This window comes from Phaseolus vulgaris, chromosome 6 (assembly GCF_051622355.1).
Source record: "Phaseolus vulgaris cultivar YP4 chromosome 6, ASM5162235v1, whole genome shotgun sequence".
NCBI lineage: Eukaryota > Viridiplantae > Streptophyta > Magnoliopsida > Fabales > Fabaceae > Phaseolus > Phaseolus vulgaris.
In genome coordinates this window covers 35,555,662-35,578,691 of record NC_143503.1, presented here as the reverse complement: position 1 = coordinate 35,578,691, position 23,030 = coordinate 35,555,662, and the positions used below count along the sequence as shown (strand labels likewise).

The 23,030-nt window shown below is 28.7% G+C and overlaps 2 protein-coding genes across 2 annotated transcripts; one reads left to right on the top strand and one right to left on the bottom strand.

The window, feature by feature from the left end:
* Nucleotides 1-95: 95 nt before the first annotated feature.
* LOC137832631 (protein STRUBBELIG-RECEPTOR FAMILY 1) lies at nucleotides 96-7,160 on the bottom strand. Its single transcript, XM_068640904.2, has 14 exons — nucleotides 6,389-7,160; nucleotides 5,970-6,099; nucleotides 5,715-5,783; nucleotides 5,306-5,371; nucleotides 5,147-5,218; nucleotides 4,872-4,943; nucleotides 4,719-4,784; nucleotides 4,554-4,619; nucleotides 3,621-4,365; nucleotides 2,519-2,790; nucleotides 2,072-2,210; nucleotides 1,343-1,479; nucleotides 1,078-1,234; nucleotides 96-501 (listed from the first exon to the last, which is right to left on the bottom strand). The coding sequence occupies exons 1-14, from the start codon at nucleotides 6,486-6,488 to the stop codon at nucleotides 439-441; spliced, it is 2,154 nt and encodes a 717-aa protein (XP_068497005.1). The 5' UTR covers nucleotides 6,489-7,160; the 3' UTR covers nucleotides 96-438.
* A 10,775-nt stretch (nucleotides 7,161-17,935) lies between these two features.
* LOC137832630 (uncharacterized) lies at nucleotides 17,936-19,269 on the top strand. The gene has a single exon (XM_068640903.2). The coding sequence runs from the start codon at nucleotides 18,211-18,213 to the stop codon at nucleotides 18,952-18,954; it is 744 nt and encodes a 247-aa protein (XP_068497004.2). The 5' UTR covers nucleotides 17,936-18,210; the 3' UTR covers nucleotides 18,955-19,269.
* Nucleotides 19,270-23,030: the final 3,761 nt, after the last annotated feature.

The following is a 23,030-nucleotide window of genomic DNA, read 5'->3' as shown; positions in this document are numbered from 1 at the left end:
TTTTAATTATATTTAATTTATTTTTTTAATTTTAAATATTATTATATTATTATAATATGGTCTCATGTATATCTTTTTGTTTGTTTTGTATGGTGTTAAAGAAATCTATCTTTTCCTTATATATGATACATAAGCCGAAAAGCATAGTGTCTACAACAACATGGACAAAGATGGATCACACTTTCGTGACATACTAGACTATTAACATAATTCATCTTAGTAACTAAAAAAACTGAACAATCAAGTATAAACATTGCACAACATTCCTGCTAACTCATAATTACATTAGAAACCAGATTTTTCAACACACATAAGGTAAAAATCTTTGGCTCACAAAATTAATAAACAAAAATAGACAAGATCTTGGAACCAAAGCTTATCATCAGCACCACTTCCTGGCTAAGGGAATTCATCTTCCCACGGATTGCTGCACTTTTTTCACATCATTCGCAGGAGATCTTGAACAATTTCCGACATTGCAGGTCGGAATTCAGGTTCACGCTGGAAGAAATTAAGTAAAAATATTTACAAAAATTATAAATGATAGACGATAAAAAGTTACGTTTGTGCAATGCAACCAGAAGACAATATACAACTCAAACATCACTTTTTCTAAAAGCACTATCAGTTTCTCCTTCTTTAGGCTTTGGCATTGAATAGAATAGCACACAAAATTTCCAACTATCATGCAATGAGTGTACTTCTAAATGTTTCTGTATCCAATAATCAATTAGTAGGTACAAAAGTCAGTCCATGCAAAATTGCAACCTCTAAATGTTTCTGCATCATATGCCATTTTAAATGTTTTTGCTAACTTGATATATTTTATGGAGCTTTTCAAAAGTCTGACAGAAATAATCAAAATCTTGATTATCTTTTGATTCCATTACTTTATTATTTGTTTTCATAGTCTTATTCCTATTATTAAGTGTACTTTAAGCCTAATTTAATATCATAAAATCGGCTTATAAAATTTTCACTCACTTATATACTATTTCAATCTCTAGCCGATGTGAGATCTCCAACACCTATCATACCTCTACCAGCCACATTCACTTAACTAATATATTAGATTACCTGTAGACATGAAGAAACAATATCTGCAACACGTGACAAAGACTTCATAGAATAGGCTCCGCTTAAGCAGGGATCAACCATTTTTGACAAGGTATCAATGTCATGGAGTTGAGGAACAGCCCATCTGACCAAAAATTGCTCCGCACGAGGCCGTGACCTAAACATTTGCGATGCTTTAGCCAAATTTGATATTTCAAGCATTGTTTCTGTTAAGCTGGAAAATATAATGAACACAGATATCATAATTGATAATGAGATTGCTCACTTGTCATGAGATTTTCGTCCAGTAAGGAGTTCTAACATTACAACACCAAAACTGAAGACATCACTTTGCTGCGTATAACTTCCAGACTCAAATTCTGGAGCACTGTAACCATAAGCAGTAAGGAGACGTCCTGATAACTGAGATTAGATGCATCATTGTTAGACAGAAATGTAACAAAAACAGAAGAAATAAACTTAAATCTTGGGTCTGTCTGTAATAGTACTTTTTGCCACCCAACAAGATAAACCCTGAAAATATTGAATACAGTTTTCTGAAATTCAGAATATCAGGAGAACTACAATTTAAGTCATTTAGTTATATATACAACAGAGTTTATGAACCAGACCAATCATCCATTTCAGTTCTTAGTACCAAATAATTTCTATATTCAAAATTTCCAAACAAGCGCTGCATAGTGGCATAAACTGTCGCTCCTTTCATACAATATGAAATTCCATTTCATACCTTCATCTTTATTGATTCTGAAAAGTAAAAACTAACTATGAATTACTTCATAAAATTAATTACCCTCTAAAAATCTTCTATCCAAACACAAGCCTAAGGTCTAATAAAATATCTGATCATATGTTTTTGCACTTACTCTTTACATATGAATTATTCCATGACATTCAACAGCACTACAAGAATGTCTGCTACATAGTTAAGAAGCCTAAAATGAATTCAATAAATATCAGTTGAGAATTCACATATGAAGAAATTAAAAGTTACCTGACCCGTAGAGCCAGAAGATAACAATGGCCCTAATCCACAATCAGAGATGCACACTTCCAAATTGTCATTCAGAAGAACATTAGTAGACCTAAAATTTCGATGCACAATAGGTGGCCGAAAGTTCTCATGCAGATACCTTGTACATGAAGGAAAAGGAATATCAGAGTTAAGACCGTCATGAAAAGAAAAATCAAAGCCATGGCTTATTGCTAATGGTCTAGAACATAAGTAGTTTATACCAACAGAACCAAATTTATGCTATGTTAAAAGACCTTCCACAATTTTACCTTTGGCTATAGTCTCAGTTAATATATTCTAGGATAAAAGTGACTTAAATATGACAGCAATGCTTCCCACCTCCAAAAGGTACTACTTAGTGACCAATATTGAGTTTATCTAACTAAAAAAAATCGAACTAAAGTTTGGGTTGGTCAGTAAACTCACTCTAAAGCTCTGGCAGCTCCAAGTGCTACTCGAATGCGTGCATTCCATGGAAGTTTGATTCGTTGATCATCGTCCCCATGCAATACATCATGTAGGGTTCCATTACTGCAATACTCATATACAAGTAGTCGTTGGCTATGTTCAACACAGTAGCCTATAAGCCTTACAATATTTGCATGTTGAATATTTGAGATGCTGGACACCAATTGAAGAAATTGCTCATGACTCTGCCCCATGGAAGCAGTAGCATCCAGTTTCCTCACAGCCAATAGCTAAAAAGAACATTTGAAATACATAATAAGCATGTGAAGCACCGGTAGTCAAGCCAGGAAAATTAGATAACAGGTAATCTCAAGCAAGGAAAAGTAAAAGGCTGTGCAAAGCTTCAAAAATCACAAACCAATATATTTATCCTAATAAAGTATGAACCTGGGCAAAGTCAATGGTCATCAAGGCAACACTCAATATTATCTGTTGGATTAGAACTATTTAAAATATATAGCCAGGAGTGAATAGCTGCATGTTTTAGTGACTGGCTGACTAGTAAGTGAGATAATTTGTTCGTCCTTTGTAGCACTAGGTGTAGCTATTTTCTGCTTCACTTAAATTTCTCCTAAACCAATATAAACTCTTTTCAGAAAAAAATCATTGATCAAATCAGTGCTCATGAATTTCATTTCTGCAGATGAAGCTGGCTGGACCACAATGATTTTGAGGACCAAAGCACCCAATCAGAACTTGTTATTAGATAGGTTGAAGAGTAGTTTTCGAGAGCATTGCTTGGGTCCAAACAGTAACAGAATATATCAATTGGCCTTGGACATTATTCAATATGATCATAACATAAGCATTGACAGAAAATCTGAACTAACACGAGCAGGTTCTTGCTCTTCAAAAAAACCCAGGCCGCAGCAAGACAAAGGGGCAAAAACATAAGTGTTTCAATTGCTAAAAGAACAGGTTTAAATAGAAACAAGAAATGCATCAATGATGAGACATTTGAGAGGAAATGAATACAAAAGAATGCCAATTTAGACATGTTATAAGACTACCAAGAATCCTTTATGTATAGATAAAAATATACACGCTATAAGAATATTACCTTCCCATCAGGGAGTTCAGCCCGATAAACAGGCCCTAGTGTGCCTTCCCCAATACAGTTTTCTTGGGAAAAGTTATTCGTATATTGTTGAAGCAATGCAACAGTGTAAACTTTGATGGAATTTGTCATAACTTGTTTTTCAGTTTCTTTGGTAGCTGTAGCCGGATTGATGGTGATGTTCTCACCAGAAATGGTTGGAAAAGAGTGTTTTGGTGGTGGCTGCAGGGGTGAAAGTTTGGAACCCCCTCCAGTGTTCATTGATTGATGGCCATTATTGCATTCAGAAGTTGCAGATACTACTTTCAAATATACGTCTTCTTCATCTTGAACCTTAGGAATCGAATTTGTACTTCTATTTGGTACTTCATATTTACCCTTTTCCTCTTGGTTAGTTGTTCCAAAAACAGAATCATTGCATGTAGGTTTACTCAAAGGTCCCGTAAACACACCCACATCATCAAGTTTCTTAGCATTTTTCTTCTCCGGCCTCCTCTTAATGCAACATAACATTAGAAGACAAACTCCCAATACAATGAAAGCAAAAATACCTGCACCAGCAATCCAGATGATGCTCTTAGCAATAAAAGACTTCCTAGTACTTGCAGGCACTTGTGCTGTCAGGGCAGAAGGACCATATCCCACTTTCCAAGGTGATTCTTGGGGGGGTGGAACCATGCCTATGGGTGCAGGGGCCGCAAGAGGAGGTGATGGAATGATAGTAGTATTAAACGGATTCCCATTTTTACTGCAAAGGACATGCTACTATCTTAACTAGAATAAAAGATCTGGAAATAAGGTAATGAACTGATTTATCTTATAATAACATACTTAAAACATCTGGAATAAAACATTCATAGCGCAAAGTTCAAGATTTATTGTTATTTCTCATAATGTCACACCTGAACCAAGACTACAAAACAGAGCATGACTCACCTGAAATTAGGGATAGATAATAATTTTGGAGGAATTGGCCCAGAGAATAAATTGTTCTCTATATCCCTACATAATAACATATCACAAGTAAAACATTTTTAGTTCTATGCGTTTATGCAGTTTCAGGATATATCTGAAAATGTAATTCAATAGTAAGAATCGTACAGATCTTGAAGAGGCAGGTCTTGCAACACATAAAGGGTCCCAGAAAGTTGATTATTTTGCAAGTGCCTGAAAGTGAAAAATGAATCAATAAGAAATAACACCTCATTACAAGTAGAAAAATATAAGTTATTAACAGCTAGAAATTTTACTCACAATGTGGTAAGAGATGATAAACTCCCTGTTGAAGAAGGCAGCTGACCACTCAAGTTGTTATTTGAAAAGTCCCTGAAACATGCATAGGGTTTCCATAAATTGTGCATGGAAATGGAATGAAGAAAGAGAAATGCCAGTCCAATTTAAAATCATTTCTAACATATTGATTGAACCAGTACACTGATGAAATAAATGTAGGGTTTAAGCATTGAAAGGGTTGCTTAATTATCAATGAACAGCATTTATCTTCCTAAATGGACATTTCAAGAACTCACAAGTTTGACAACTGAGTTAATAAGGACAAGGCATCTGGAATGCTTCCGTTTAACCGATTTCCTGAGAGAGACCTAAATATTCAAAAAGAAACATAAAGTGGTTAAGTATTCTGGTACTGTTATAAAATTATGAATTTCAAGATCGTAATGATAACATACAAGCTCCTCAAAGTAGGGGGCAAAGTAAATGGAATAGGCCCTTCAATGTGGTTGTTACCAAGATCCCTGTGCAATGGTGAAACAGAAAGCTTCATGAGGTTTTCTAGTACGAATACCAATAATTACACAATTACTTGTCAAGAGCTAAATTTTCCAAATTAATCTAAACAAAACTGACTCCTTCTATAACCAGTGACTTTAGGCAAATATGAGCCTAGTGTACATAATTTTTATGTAGTAACCATCATTTATGTGCATATTTCGGTATACATGTGCACTGGACAGTATTCACAGTGAACACAAGTATTTATGTGACATAAATACAGCTAAATGGAGTAACTCTGGAAAGCAAGAAATGTTTGCATGTGAAATCAGCACAGGTACAATTATCTCGAAAGGTACCACTTACAATTCTAAAATGGATGGGAAATTCAAATTGCTGCCCAGCTGTCCTCCCAAATTCATGCTTCCGAGGTGTCTGTCAAATATAAATTCCACTGAGCCTTATCCCAGGTGTTCACATTCAGCAGTATAAATCAACAACTTATGCAATGCAACCCTAAATGTAACACTATCCTTTGCATTTGAAACCAATTACCTAGAATATGAAAACAATAGAACAATTGTAACCAATAACAACTTAAGAAAGGGAGGATAGACATACATAGCAGTTATGTTGGAGAAGACACAAGCAACACCTTGCCACAGTTCTGCACATGGATCTCCTCCCACGGATTTCCACCCTTGAAGTGGTGGCGACCCCAGAGAAACATATAGACTATTGATTGCACCAACTGTAACCATGAAACAGATTAGTTTAGATAACTTATGCACTTTAGAAGCAAAACATACAGATTATGCACAGAAATGACTGTAGAATTTACTTTCCGCTAGCGAAATTCCAAATATTCTGTGCTAAAGTTAAAAACTTATTAGCCACAATAACAAGTAAAGAAGAAATAGAACTTCATTTTCTAGCTATTTTTCTTCGGCTTTATTGTACCTTTCCTGAGAAGTAAATGAAGCATCATATTTATAAAATGGAAATAAAACTAGGAAATGAGAAAACTCTATTTGCAATACCATCAACCATATCAGTATCTCCAACACAGAAAGTCCCTGCGAGAATCACCACGCAGATGACAAAAATCCCAACATGCAACTCCAATTTGGTGCTGCCCATTTTCTCAATGGAGTTAACTTCCAAGGTTGAAGCTACAGAAGCTATATACTGAAGCTGGGGAAGCTCTAGACTTCAAAACTGAAAACACACTACAGAACAAGACAAATATAGAAACTTCCACGAGAATCCGAGGTAATCCTTAAAAGGGAGTCAAACCCTTTTCAGAACAGAGCCAAAAGTAAAGGAAAATGAAAATGGTAGGGGGGAAATGGCTAAAATGAAAAAGGTTATAGTGTGATATGGGAGAAAGAAGGAGACTTAGGAGACGAAGAAAATGGACAAAAAGTGGGAAATGCAGGAAGAGTTGAGAAACCCTAAAGATGGTTTGGAGAAAGGAAGTAGTGTCGTCGAAAGCACACACTAGTGTACAGTGTAGTGTAAGTATATACAGACACTGTGCGAGACTCTTTTCTCTGTCTTTCTTCTCAAAAGCAGAGACAAACAGAGCGCTTTTTTAGCCATCATTCAAAAATTGTTTTACATGTTTAATTTGAATGAGGGGTCCACCATCCGCTTCGGACATAAAAGGATTTATGAGATTTCTGCAACGTTTGTTTCGATTTCTTACAGCGGTGAAATGTGAAGAGAAAAAAACGAGGAACACTACTTTGCATAAACATAAGTACATAAGCTTAGTCAAATTCATAATTTTGAATTTTCGTGTGCCAACTTAAACCTTACTGGTATGATCGTACCACTGAATTTATAGCAACGGTCATGTATAATTAAGGATAATGTCCATATTTAACATCATAACGTTTTTTAATCGTCAACAAATAGAATGAAAAAAAAAAAAACTTCAACTATCCATTCATTTGCAAAATACTTTAATGTGGTTTAAAACATTTTGACTCATTTTATTTAATTATTAATTATGAGTATTGATTTCTTTTTTTCAATGGTTACTTTGCATTTATTAAATTCAATTAGTTGTTCAATTAGAATGAAAAGGCGTTTTGCTGAGTAAAATAAAAAATATATTTATAAATTAGTATCATTGAGTTCAGTTTTGAAACAAGAAAATTCATATAAGCTAGCTTGTTTCATATAATATAGGAAAGTATTTAAAGGGCCGAGTTCGAAATTATGTGTTTATGTTCTTTGTTTTTAAAACTTCGATTCTATATCATCACAAACGGAAATTTTGAATAATCAATCTTTTAAGTAGAAGACAATATTCGTTATGGTAATAATAAAAGATTAAATAGAGCACACAAAAATTATAGATGAATTAATTAAGCTTCTGTTTGGATCAGGGAGTACATTCATGCAGACGGAACTAAGGTGTACCCCTTATTTGAATCAACTGATTAATGAAAATAGGGGAGCGAAATAGATGGTTGAAAGGTGAAAATTCCTTCTTACAAGTGCAAAGAAAGATGAGGGAGAGAAAAAAAGCCACCTAAAAATGTGATAATGACGCATGTGCCCTCATTTATTTTATAAAATTTTCTATAAATTAATCATATAATTTTTATATATTTTGTCCTTATTAATCAGAATTAATAAAATACATTATTTGAAATTTGAGGCTTTATAATAATATAATAATAAAATAAATAATAATATTATAAATATTTATATATTTATAACAGTAATTTTTTTATTAATATTAATAATATAAATGTTTAAATATCAAAATACAAATAATATGTAAAATTAATTTATAAAATAATAATTTTAATTAAAATAAATTTTTAAAATAATGATAATAAATATAAATTAATAATAATTAAATAATTATTATTAATTTTATTTTATATTCTTTTATTTATAATTAAAATTTTACATTATTTTAATTCACTAAAATGTACACAAAATTATTTTTTTTATACACAAAAATAAATTTGTAATCTTACAATTTATACCATTAAAAATAATTAGAATATTCTTATAACCATCACATCATTCACCAATTTGAATAAATTTTCCTCACACATACACTCTAACATACCTCCATCCAAACAACCTCAACTTTTTTTCACACTTTATTCATACTTCACTCCCTCAATTTTTCACTCCCCCACCCCTCTAATTCAAACAAAGCCTTAAGAGATGCACTCCATGTGTTCGTTATTGTCCTTTGCTTTGAGAAAGGGTTTCATGGCAGTTAGATTTTAGTTGTGACACAGAATAAGCAAGTTTAGTAAAAATTAGAGCAGAAACGAGATGGTTGATGCATGGTTGGTTTACTCCAAAAAGGAATGCAGAAGTTAGATTGTCTTCAATGGTGCAAAAGTATAATTTATATTTGAGTGAAGACCACGTTTCAAACCTACAACCCCAATTCTCTGATATAAAGTTTCAATGCCTAAAGAAATCATGCAGTTAAGCATGGGAAACACCAAAGGGGTATGAATCAGAACTATATAAACTGCTTGATTTTTAGTTTTGAACTAAGATGGAACAATTTTGTGGATGTTTTACTAGGATTTTAAATGTGAGACACAAATCCAATCAATGGCCACCGGTTAGTTCCTCATTCATAATAATAATAATAATAAGGTTAATTATAACTTCAGTGTTTATTTTTATTATGCAGTGTTCTTGATTATATATGTTTGTTTTCAGTATCTTGGTGTGTATTAGTTTTTTAAGTGTAAAAAATGTCAAACATTTAAAAAGTGTCAAATAGGAAATCCAATAAACTATCTAATAATCCAAATAGTAATTGATATTAAAAAGAATTTCTAATTACAAACATAAAAATAAATACAAAATAATACTTGATCATAATTATGTAGTTAATGTCCAATACAAAATCATGTCTTCTTATTTTATAGTATAGTCTTAAGTTTTTGTCATTCACTGCATTCTTATCCTTGTAGTCATACTAGTACTAAATTTTATGATAAAAGTATTGAATTGATTTTTAAGAATTATAGAGACCGCCTAAAATTATCAAATGGCAGGGACTTAATCGTTACTTTTTATAAAATATTGTTTAATAATTTTCAAATTGTTGAAAAATTAAGTTATTTAATCATAAACAAGATATAGCACAATTTTTTATGGATACCGATCGTAACAAAAATTGAAGATCGTGAAAAACTTGTAGGCGTATAGTTAAAAGTCCTGATTAAGGTCATTATAATATTTTTTTCTTATAAATTTGTAATTGTTAGCACATATACTTAACATTGAGTATAATTAAGTGTACCATACGATCAAGATCGTTAACTCAATATCTATTGGATAATATGAGACATATAATTTCCATAATTTCAAAGATTTTTTTAAAAAAAATTATTAACATAATCACAATATAAAATTTTATCAAAGATTTAAAGTTTAATCCATATTCTAGTAGTTCAAATGTCAAAAACCCGATCTTATAAATAGACATATCAAACAACATAAATTTACACATTAAATCGTATTTATGATACTTGCATATATCATACTATTACAAATAGACCCATCAAGCAAAATAAATTTACACATTAAATCGTATTTATGACACTCACATATATCAAATTATTTAGTTATCAAAATATCTCTTTACAGATATATCATTTATACCAACCGAATATTACACTATATCATCAAAGAAGATTAACAATAGCTTAAAGAGTTTAACAAAATGTGGATATCTTTTTAACTTTTTATAAAAACACTAACATGGTTTTTTGTGTGTTAAAATATTTTACTCATATTAAATAAATTTAGAGGCTATAAATTGCGTCCTAATTTGTAGATGTCTGGTGGATGTTGGTGAATGACGATGAATTTCTAATTAGATGTTTAAAGTTGAAAGCATAGGCCAAACAAGTAGTTGTGTGAATAGATGGTGGGTCATTGAGTTAGTTTTTGCTGTTTGTAAACTGACATTTAGTAATTGTATTCTTTGTTTCTTTATAATTATAACAGTAACACATTTGTTTCATAAAGTATATTTTGTTGGAAGTTTTCAACCAAATTTAACCTCAAAATAATTCCTTTGAAGAAACCTTTTAGCAAAATATCACTTTTCAACCTTCACTACTGTTCTTACATAGTTCCTTTATCTCAATTAAATGTTTCCTCGTACATTTGTAAGATTTATTGTAATTTACACTTTTTTTTCCTTCATCTCTTTTTCTCACTCTACTTTTATAATTATCTATACATTCATGTCAATTTACTTTCATAAAAAAATAAATAAACATTTCATTTCATATTAATTTCATATTTAATTCTATTACAATTTATTCTCGAATTAGTTTGGGGACAAGGAGAACTATTAACTTTGGATGATGTTCGGTCGATCCTCACGTATTTGACACTCCTTCAAGCTTCCTCGCCGAACCGCTCCTCAGGCGGGTGGGATACCTGCAGATGGCACTTCAATGCTCAAGTCAGTGGGGTATCGTATTCGACTGTCAGAATACTGTAGACAATGACATACCTTTTTTCTTGGAATGCGTGATATTTATATTACCTTGATGAACCCTTGTTGTTGGGCCGGATTAAGAAGTTGTTTAGTGATTAGGGTTAGATTAGGTCATTCCCTAACCATGGGTTAGCCTTTGCTAATCGGGTCAACCTTTGACTTGACCATCTTATGTCGGTCGGCCACATATGCCACGTGGTCGACCTCGTAGCTTAGGGTGGGGTCTGGTCGTCTGGGTTGACCGGGTCAAGGGGACCGGTCGGTCATCCCAATATATAATTATTTTTCTTTTAGAATAACTCAGTTCCATATTAAACTACATTAATAAATAAATAAATTAATTTAATTCAAAATTATTAAAAAATGCTATTAAAATATTTCATTAAAGTTTAATGTATTAGTTTATTAAATATGTAATTTAAAATAATATGATTGTTTTAACTAAGACATTATCGATAGTTGTTTTCCTTGATTCATATCAAAATATACTCATCCATAACCATATTTACTACTTTAACATGGAACTATAATAACTTCTTTTGTTAGATAATATTATATATATATAATATTATTATTATCATCATTATATATCGGATAAAAGTAGTTTGATTTTTATGTTATTATCATATTTATGTTTTTTTTTTGTATTTTGTATCTTTAAACTTTTTATTCTTTTTAATATCATTCTAAAATTGAATATGTTTTATGATCACGAAACATTTTATTTTGAAGGTGTTTTGAAATCGGGAGAATCAAAGTGAAAGAAATTGTTTGAGAAAACTAAACAATACTTTACCAACAATGAAAAAAAATATAAATGAATACTTTTGACTAAATTCATTTTAGTGCAACGACACTCTAAAGTCATAAGAGTGAATGTGTAAATCACCAAATTTATATTACTTATAAACATAATTTAGATATACACATAATATATACAATACAAATATTTACAAATAAATAAAGGTTGAATTATCTTTCCGATGTTAATTATCCACTTGCATATACATTTATAAATTTTTTGTTTTAGCGAAAATTTGAGTTGTATTATTGTTTTCGTTTGAGTAGAAACATGATTAAAAGTAAAGTTGATTTTCATCTCTAATTTTAGTTGAATGAAAAATCTTTCGCGTAAATGAAAATAGGATCGAGAGTAAATCCTGAATCTTCTATTTTTGTTTGAAATAAAATATAATGTTTGAACGAAAATATCATAAAATTAAATTTGTGAAACAAAACAAACCAGTTTCTAAATTATTTTTATTCAAATTCACTTTATTAAATACACATTTGAAAATTTTCAAAATGATTCATACAAATAAAGAAAAAATGTACATACTACTTTTCCAAGATGACACAAACAAATATCCTAAGTATGTCACTGAAATTTTAAAGGAATGATTTTTTTCTGCTTTAGTTTGTTGATAAATATAAAAAGAAAAGACGGATTAATAATAAATTGAAAATGGTACATTGTTTTTTATATAGATTTACTCATCAATAAAAAAAAGTAATAATAGAATTTGTCTATGAAAAACTTGTCATTGTCGGTTATCAACTAACTTGTGCAGGAAGTGAAGCTTAAAATGGAGTGTTAACAGATGCGTGCTGTTTCTTAAATGTTTGCTTCCACATATGTTTACACTATCAGCAATCATTGCATTTTTGTTACTAAAAGTAAAAAACACACATTTTCATTTTGTCTTTCCAATTCAATTTTTCATCATGATAGTTTTCTTTATGTTATCCCTTATGTAAGTCATTTTTTTAAATTATATTATTCTAACGTATAAATTTATAATATTTTTAAACAAATTACTTTTTTTCAATCTTTCTAAACATTTATGCACTTCTCTTTCCTAGATTAAGATAATAAGAAACCGTTTCTCAGCTTATTTCACACAATTTACTATTTACAAATTTTTTAAAAAGATGGAATACACTTGTAAAGTTATACTACAAACATTTACAAATATATATATGCTATTTTTTACATAATCAATTATATACTTAAATAAAACAATGGATTATTACAATTATGTTTAAAAGTATTATTTTATTATTTATATTTACAGATATAAATATTATAATAATTATATCATTAATATATAATTAATATATTATTATATCATATATTAAATACAAGTCAATAATCTTTTTAATATAAAAATGTAATAACATATTTTTTATTTTTTTTAAATATTAAAATATTAAAATATTAATATTTTATAAATAATAAATTTTAATATATTATTATTTTAAAATATAATTTTTAATGCATTTGCATTATTTCACATTCTTAACATATAGGGTGGAAATAAAGAAACAATTGTAGCACGTGGGTATCAGCAATTAATACAGAATCATGTTTATATCTAAGAGGAATCATTATAGTTAAACACTAAATACAATTACAACATCTTGTTATCTCCAATTAAATATATACACAGCATTAGACATTAATCCTACATGTTTATGTCTAATTGGTTTAAGTTCTTCCTCTAAACCTAGACCGCAATACACTTTTGCATTATTTTTTAAATTTTGTTATACAGTTTTATTTAAAAAAAATGATTGATATTTTTTAATTAATTATTTATATCAAAATCTTATTTATAAAAAGTAAAAAATATTAGTTTCTTATTAATAAACGGTGAAAACTGATTTAATAAAAAAGTAATTATAATAAAAATGAGATATACCAGTTGATTTTAAAAAAATTAACAATTTTACAATTATAAAAAAAATAAACCATACATAAAATCTCATATTATTCATTTATTCATGCACTATTATCATATTACAATTTCTCATAAAAATGTGAAAATTATGGTGACAATGACAAAAACGAAAAAAAAAAATCATAATCCAAATTCTATCTCTATACACATCTATTGAACATCACCTCCAACGAAAATTTATTAGACAACGAAAATATTTCATTATAACCTATGAAGCTCGGACATTCCTCTTAATGGTGTGTCGGTGTTTGATGTATCGAACATCGACACTCGTATGACACTTGTAGAATACGTATCTGTGAAATGTCTAATTCGAAAAGTATTTATTAGATTTCTGACAACTTTAGTACGATTATAACACCATTTTTAAAAAGAAAAATACATTAATTTTTTAAAAATTTAAATTTTATTGCATAAATTATTATTATGATTATAAAAATAAGAAACAAATTCTTGTGCACATAAATCTTTATTGTCAATTTATATAATTCATAATTATATAATTTACGTATCTTCGTATATGTGTTCGTGTCATATTAATGTCCGTGTCAGTATATGTGCTACATAGATTATAACACATCCTCTCATAAATAGATTATATTTTCTTAATGTAACAATATTATTTCAAATTTAATTTTAATTTCCATTTTTAACTCTGTTTTTATAATTTTGTAGTCAAAATCATAACTTCGTTTATTTCCACTGTTCTACAAAATAATCAAATAAAAATAAATATATTAATTAATGCATAAAACTAAACAACTTTATTACAATCTTAAAAGCATAAGAGAAACGATACTTTAACGTTGTGAATACCAAAACATCCCTTTAATAACTTAATAAAATAATATTATTTTATTTTTTATTAAAAAAAAATTATATTATTATAAAGGGTTGTGAAAATGTCTTTATCTTCTTTAAAATAAAGTTGTAGGAGTGCAAACACCACTTACCTAAGTGTGACTAAATTCTCGTCATGCAGCACATGCACAAACGTACGCAAGTGACGATTCCATTTATTTACCCTTCATTTTACTTTCCTCTTTTTTTTTAATCTCTTTATAAACATGGTTTTTCACCATCCAGAGTCACGGGCCAGCAGATTATTTTGTTTCTTCATGTGCCTCTTCCTACAAGTCCTGGTCCAACTTCACAATGTTATGATTATAATTGTTTTAACAGTTGTCATCTACATTATTTCATGCCATTCAATCTATGGATTGAACCACCATTTGTGTTTTTTTTTATGTAAGACAAGCATCATCATAAAGGTTTATACAACCTAATTGCTACCGGATCTTCCACATCAGATGGAATCACAGAAATTCTGTTATTTTTAATAGAGGTATGACTGACACGTCTGAAGTTTGTACCCTGATGCAAGCAAATGTTTGATCTTAGATTTCTGCAAAATCTCACACTTCTTCGGTTTCCTTTTCTAGTTGGTACCTTTGAAATGTATGCGTTTGGTTATTTGATGCTTTTTAGGTTTTTAGATTCTTAGAGTGGACTATGCTTTTGTCTTTTTTTTTAAGTGTACTATTAGAAGTTGAATTATGTATTTATTGTACAAGAATTGATCCATCTCTGAAGTGGTTCACATTTATATATGTGTTATTGTTGATAAAAAAAAATTAAGGAATGGAATTTGTATTTAAGGCTGTGAGATTCTGAAATTTTAAGGAGAATTTTGTCTAACAAAATCCATAAATGTGTCTTCGTGTGTCTTTTTAATAATAATCTCTCCCATCTACCATTTTTGTTCTTTTATATATAAAAAAATAACGTGAATATTTCTTATAAGGAAGCAGAAAAACTGCTTTATTTCTATTTATGTTCTTCTAAATAATTTTTTTCAAACATATTAAAACTTAAGATTCTCTTACTAAAAAATACTTTCGAAAAAACAACATACATCATTGGTTTTATTAAACAGTAGCAGTTATTTTATAGTTTTTTTTTCTTATAGGCATATTAAATGGAATGGAAGAAGTATTAATATGGAGCAGTTTTTGTTGATATAAATTATATTTCTTACATTTTAGAAATTTATTGTTGTTATTTCTTACACGTTCTTAAGAACAATAAAATGAACAATGACAGTGTAATACTTTGTTTAAATTAGGAATCGAGAGAGAAAGTGAAAAGAAGAAAGAAAAATCAAATGTAATGTGATGTTTTTTTAGTAGGAGAAAAAGAGTGAAAAAATAAAAAAGTTAATTAAATTTTTGTAAGTGAATTAATTAGCACTATAGGATAAAAATGCATACAGTAATTTAATCATTTAAATAGTATATTACCAAAGTGTTATAACTAAATACGAATGCATATTTAAATAGTTGTTATTTCTTTCAGCTAAAAAAATGTTTAATGGAGGGTATATGTCCAAAATATACTCACTAGTTATTTGATTTCTTTAGGAGTTTTTGGATACTATATTTTTGTTTAATAATTTAATTTTTTTAAATAAGATTATTTTTAAAAGTTAAATATAAATTAAAGTAAAAATAATTAAATTACAACAAATATACTAATATATATATATATATGTGTGTGTTACTTTGTTTAGATACTTGTTAGTTGAGTGTAAATATTAAAATAAAATAAAATAAATAATTAGTTATTATATTAATTAAATTAAATATTATTTTAAAGATTTTTTTATATTTAAAATAATTCATATTATTATTAAATAATTTATAAATTGATAACTAAGTATTAATAGTTGTCAATTTAAAAATTATTTTAAATAATTAGTTTTCATATTTAATAATTTTATTATAATGAAAATAAAATATTTTTTTTATTTTATAATTTTGATGTATTTTTCATCTTTAAGAATCATATTAAAGTTAATATTAATAGTATGTTTATATATGAAAGTTTAAGAGAGTGATTTATTTATATAGAGATGTTTTTGTAACAAATACATTGTTTGAATTACTTAAAATTATATAATTTTAAATTTCATGTATGACGTAAGAATTTAAATTTAATTTTTTTGATATTCTCAAATTTATATTTATTTGATATTTTCTCCCCAATTAAATTTTGATTAAGATATAATTGACTTATCCAAAATAGATATTTTAGCTAATTTTTTTATCAATTTCAGTTAAAATAATATTTTACTCGATATCAATAAAAAAAGTAAATAAAAAAATTTAATCAATAATACCATAAAAATAATCTCGACTAATATCATCCTATCATGTTATTGGTACGAAGATAAGATCGAATATTATTTTGTATTAATATTAATATTTTTGATAATTTATTTAAAAAATATTTAATTCGAACGAAAAAATATAATTTAGTAAATTTAAATTACTGTAAAAAGTTATTTAAAAAATAAAATATTTTCTTTCCGGTAATTTTAAAGTCAAGATCAATAATAATTTATATATTTTTTCTTATTTCAATCTACTACTAATACGTTTTTTAAGATTAAAATTATAATTAAATTAAAGATAATTTTAAATTTTTTTAATAAATAATTAAATATCAATTTGGAAACTATATAAAAATAAAATAACGGATTAAAAAAAAATACCGAATAGGATTCTGCATTTTAAAAATAACGCAGTCCTCGTTGAAGTATCTAATAAAAATGTGGAAATGCAATGAATTGAAAGCATAAGCATGAGGAAGGAATGGACCCAATCATCACTCTTTCTCTTCCATTCTCATTCAACCTCCCATCCATTAATTGCCAACTCACGTGGGTCGGTTCTCACATTTTCCCCAATCAATTTCCTAATTTATTCAATTATTATTTTAACATCAATTTTCCTAATTAATTTTTCTAAAATTACTAAATACTCTTTTTAAAGCACACCATGTGCTTCACAGATCAAAAGCTCCATCCCCAACTATTCCCTCTCTGCAAATTCTATTTTTCTAACTTTTCTCTGCATTCTTCCTCTGCTATCTCTCAACTCCCCTCAATTCCATGCAAGAACAAAATCACACTTACTATTTTCACCTTTACTTTTCCCTCTATCTACAAACATATATTCTCCTCTAACATGCAATTTTATAAGCATCTTAAAAATATCAGTGAATCTATTAAATATATAAACTAAGCTACATTAGTAATACTTTTTTTTTTTATAGAACTTAATAGATCTTACTACCGTCTTAAAATACTTAATTTTGTTAAAATTAGCACTTAAGCGATGTGAAAATTAAAATTTATTCATAAATTTTTATATATTTTTCCAACATTCCTTAACAAAAATAATTTACAATTGTTTTTTCTTTTCTTTAATAACCATATGCATATTTTTTTTTTGGATATATAAATATAAAAATTTCACTGTCCAATTGCTTTCAAGAGCAGTGAAGATATCTTTCAATATATGTCTTCCCATTGACCTCTGCAAATCTTCACTCTTCCTTTCCTCATTTATGCTTCTTCTCTCCTGTACTCTCCCTCTTCAACTACTGCTACTTCTCACTACAACTCTGCAACATCTCTAATGGAGCAAACCTTCCCCTTTCTCTTTCTCTGTTGCCACACTCCACTTTTTCATTAGCAACCTCCCATGATCCTTTCTTTGTCGGAACCAACCAACCTGCGACCACGACTCCGCTTCACATTTCTAAAATGGGATGCTGTGTCAGTTCCAACAGATCTTATTCTTCGCCTTGTGAGACACCACCAAGACCTAATGCCAAAGGTTCAGAAAACAGAGCACCGCCACCGGAGGAAGAAACGGTGAAGGAAGTGTTGTCAGAAACACCCAAATGGAAGCCCAAATTCGACGCGGAGAAGCCCACCGAGACCAAAGTTAAGAACGAGAAGGAGAAGCTATTCATCAAGCCCGAAGAGATCTCTGAGGTTTCTGAAGTTTGCAGTGTGAGCGAGAGCGTCTCCACGCTCGCCGACGAAGAAGCGCGTCAGAAGGTCAACGGATCTCCGGCGGAGATTCGTAAAGCGCGCTCCTTTTCCGGCGAACTCGGGACCCGAAGGGAAAGAACGGCGGGGAAGTCCCCGGCAAGGAGGCCGGAGCAGTCTCCGGGGAGAAGAAATGCTGGGTCGGTGAGAGTTGTTCAAATGGGCAATGGGGTAAGTGGTAACCAACCTCGCCGACGAGACGCCGGCGAGAATTCCGGCCGTCGATCCAGATCGCCGTCCACCCGCACCGACAGCGTGTCAGCTAGATCCATCGTGGGTCGTAGTCCGTCGGCAAGGAGAACAAATCAATCACCCGCCCGGATCAGAGCGGCGGCGGCGGAGAGCGGTGGCCGGAAAATGGAGAATTGGAACATGGAGGGTAAATGGCCTTCTTCGGCTAACGAGTCACTAGAAAACCCACTTGTGTCGTTGGAATGCTTCATATTTCTGTAGAGAAGCGAATTGTGGCGGCGACGGCACATGGAGTTAGTGAAATTAGTAGTGAAGTTATAGTAGTTATTACTGTTAGTGATTATTAGTAACTGATACTAGTATTAATTGTGTAGTACTTTGTTTAGTCAGTGGTGTCTGAAGTAATTGGTAAGTGCTTTAATTGGGTGTAGGAAGGTGTAAATAGAAGAAGTCAATGGTCAATTGTAGGACATGAGTTATGATGGGAGGGAAAGGAAAGGGTGGTTTTGGATAAGTTGAATACGTAAATGGTGAAAACTAAAAAAGAAAAGTGCTTTTTTCTCTCTTTTTTTTCTACCCCTGTGAGTACATTTTTCTTCTGCTTCACCTATTGGCAGGTTTGGAAGATTGCGTTTCTGCCATATATGATTCAGTCTGTACCAAATTTTCTGAAAGTGAAACGCTTCAATAGGCCAAAAAGTTCACTTCTCAAAATTAACTGAGATATTTCATAATTTACACAATTAAATCATATCATAATCGATCCTATTATCACACAATCAATATAATTATTTGATAATTAAATTTATTGTATAATTAATGTAATTCTTTGTTAAATAAGCTATTGGAAATTTTGATTCAAATACGGTACAACTTTATCTCCACATTATTAACTTAATTAGTCCAAATTAAATCCTATCGCAATATCACACTATTATTTTGATAATTGTTTTTATTACAAGATAATGTTATTAAATATGGTTATGTCTTATAAAAAACAATCTAAAACAATGAGACAAGGAAATCCATAGATAGTGACTTTCAAGGAATACTCTTACTTCCTTTTCATATTCACTATAATCATCATATTTTTCTTTAAAAAAAATTATGTTTTTATTGATTTAAATACATGTCATTTTTTTTCTTTGTGACCGATTAACATTACAAATAATTACACATAAAAAAAAAAACACATGAACTCATCTCCCCAAAAACAGTAACATTAAAAATAAAAGTTCAAATCAACTTGTATTATGAGAACTTTAAAGGTGAATAGCTAATTTATGTTACTGAGGGTAATGCATTCCATAAAAAACACTACATTCTCTTATTTTCCAATCATACCTTAATTTTTCTATTTCACTACTACAAGTTTAAATTTATTGAAAAAAATTTGTATTAACTAGTTTTAAAAATCAACCCATGTTAATTCATATGTCAGCCTCTAAATAAAGCAATATAGTAAAAAGCAATGACAATAATGATACATTGATAACCTCCTTCAATATAAAACTTGTCATTGATGATATGAAGAAAGAGTATTTTGTCATTTCATGCAAAAACTGAAATTTGAGGTAAAAAAATGAAGTTGTAGACTAGTGCAAGTTGTCAATATATCACTTCTCAAACAATAAAAATACTTAAACTGTATTCGAATCACAACTGTAACCAAATACACTCTTATGAGTAAAATAATTAATTCTATATATAAAAAAAAAGATATTTTATAGGACAAAACACAATCAATGTATAAACTAAGAATTAAAAGATTTTTAAACCAGATCACCAGTAAAAAAAATCTTTCATGAAAATTATATTACTAACGTCACATTAAGATGATAAAAGTTTTCACACTATAAATATACAGAGATGGATACTTTTGAGAAGTCAACTTAAAAAAACTAATTCATTCGCTTTATTCTAATTTAGAGGGTGATAAATATTATTAAAAAATAAACGTTTTCAAATAAAATCTAACATTTTTCTATAAGGCAAATCTTTATTCAGATGATGAAATATAAACAATAAGTCACTCTTATAAAGTTTCAATAATTATGAATTATGGATTAAATACACATTGAAATGAGAGGAGTTTATTAATGTTACCTACATAAATAATATCATACTAAAAATAGATTTTAAGATTCAATTTTTATCATAAACAAATATAAATTTATTTTGTTTATTTAAACTAGTAATATTAAATATTTTTAGTTTATATTAAAAGAAATGCAATATAATTATACACTTTTAATAATTATTTAAATTTTAGAATTAAAACATATTCTACGCATGTTTTTTTTTATATAAAAAACTTTTATGTTATACATCATTATACTATTTGATATCTGAGACACTTCAAATAATAACAATCATTTGTCATCACATGAAAAAAGTATTATTAAAAATTTATTATTATCATCTTTGTGTTCCTACTGAATTGAGCATTAGAGAGTTTTTTTTACAGGTGAATATCTCTCTCATCGAAAATCAACTAAAAGAAACACTCAGACTTTGTTTGGATTGGGAAGTGGAAAGTTGAGGGCGTGAGAGTGTGAGAAGAAAGTGTGAAAAAAAATTGTGTGTTTGGATTAGGGTATGCTATAGTGGATGTGTGAAGAAAGTTTATTGACATACGTGAGTGATGTAATGATTATAAGAGTATTTTAAATTATTTTGAATAGTGTAAATTGTAAGATTATAAATTTACCTTATATATAAAAAAAGAATAAATAATTATTAATTTTGTGCATATTTTAGTTAGTTAAAATAATTTAAAGTTTCATTTATAAATAAAAGAAAAAAAATGTAAAATTCAAAGAAATAATTAAATATAATTTTAAATGTAAGTATAATTTTATTATTTTTCATTTTATTAATTTAAATTAATTTTGTTACTTAAGTTATTTTATTTAGATAATTTTAATATTATTTATAATTCTTTAAAATATATTATGTTAGCATAAAATTATTAATAATAATAATTTTAATTATTAATATTATTATATGAAGGGCACAATAGTCTTTTTATCTCGTTCGACTCTCATTTCTCTTCAATTATGAGAGGATCCTAAATACCTTCAACTCTCCACTCACTCTCACCCTCAACCTCCCCCTCTCATAGAATCAAACAAGAGTGACATTCATTCACCCTCACCCTCAACCTCCATCACCCCCAAAACAAACACACCCTCAATTTTCACGAAATTGCACTTTCCAATTTTGATAAGAACCTATCATATTTATATCATATTTAGAAGCTAACAAAATTATAAATCAAACTAATTGAAAAACTATGAAAAATTAGCACTTCTATAACCTATCTAATAAATCAGGTTCAGTTCATAAAAAGTTAATTATTTTTAAAATAGTTACTTTTAAGTTATTTTAATTAACAATTAAATAAATATAAAGTAGTTAAATGCATCTTAATTGTGACACGTGTTTCATCGTATTATTGAATTGAAATTATGTTTAAAACTTTAATTTTTATTTTATTTAAATTTAATTATATATAAAATTATCTTTTCATAATGTTTCTCATTTATTTTCTTCCACGCTCTCGTATATTAAAACAAGTAAGAATAATTTATATTATTTCTTTCTAGTTTTATTAATCATTAGCACAAAATTCTTCATGCAAAATCTAATGACATGCGCATGTCTCTAGAACTATGCATTTTGTCTGTGGCTTAATAATATATTTCAATACAGTTATGAATACAATGTCTTGGAAAATATGATATACTTGGATCTATGCCTTTGAAATGAAATCATAACTAGATATATTATTTTATTATAAAATCATCCAATCTAATAAAAAATATATTTCTTATGATAAAAGCTATAAATTTTATACTTTATTTTATTGAAAAGAGAGAAATATACGAGATGAAAATAAGTTGATAAAATAAAATAAAACAAAAAAGTGAAAATTACAAATTTATCACTCTTAAAATATACACAGAAAGATATTCAGGAATAACAAATAAAAAGGCGTAATGCATGACACATGCACAAATAAATGTTATTTGACTTAGGGAGACAAATTGTGTCAGCTTACAGGAACTAGTCCACCATAGTTGAACAAATTTTCAAATAAAAAATAAATGAAAGAACGTGATTTCATTTTTAAGAAATTTATTTTTGGATTTTTGTAAAACTTGCGATTTCCTTGGCCAAATATTGCGCAACACAACACGGCTTTAATTTCTTTATTCTTTGATTTGGATTTGACGTTAAATTTTGATAGTATTTTTTATAGTATAAATATATTTTTGGTGTTTGTATTATCACACAAAATTATTTTTATTTTAGTTCAAATTTTATACCAATCA

Excerpts from the sequence above, each read along its gene's own strand:
- LOC137832631 (XM_068640904.2), bottom strand. The coding sequence starts at position 6,488 with ATGGGCAGCACCAAATTGGAGTTGCATGTTGGGATTTTTGTCATCTGC. Across the intron at positions 2,211-2,518 it reads GGAGCTGCCAGAGCTTTAGA|GTATCTGCATGAGAACTTTC; the intron begins GTGAGTTTACTG and ends TTCATGTACAAG. Across the intron at positions 1,235-1,342 it reads GGACGAAAATCTCATGACAA|GTCACGGCCTCGTGCGGAGC; the intron begins GTGAGCAATCTC and ends GCAAATGTTTAG.
- LOC137832630 (XM_068640903.2), top strand. The coding sequence starts at position 18,211 with ATGGGATGCTGTGTCAGTTCCAACAGATCTTATTCTTCGCCTTGTGAG.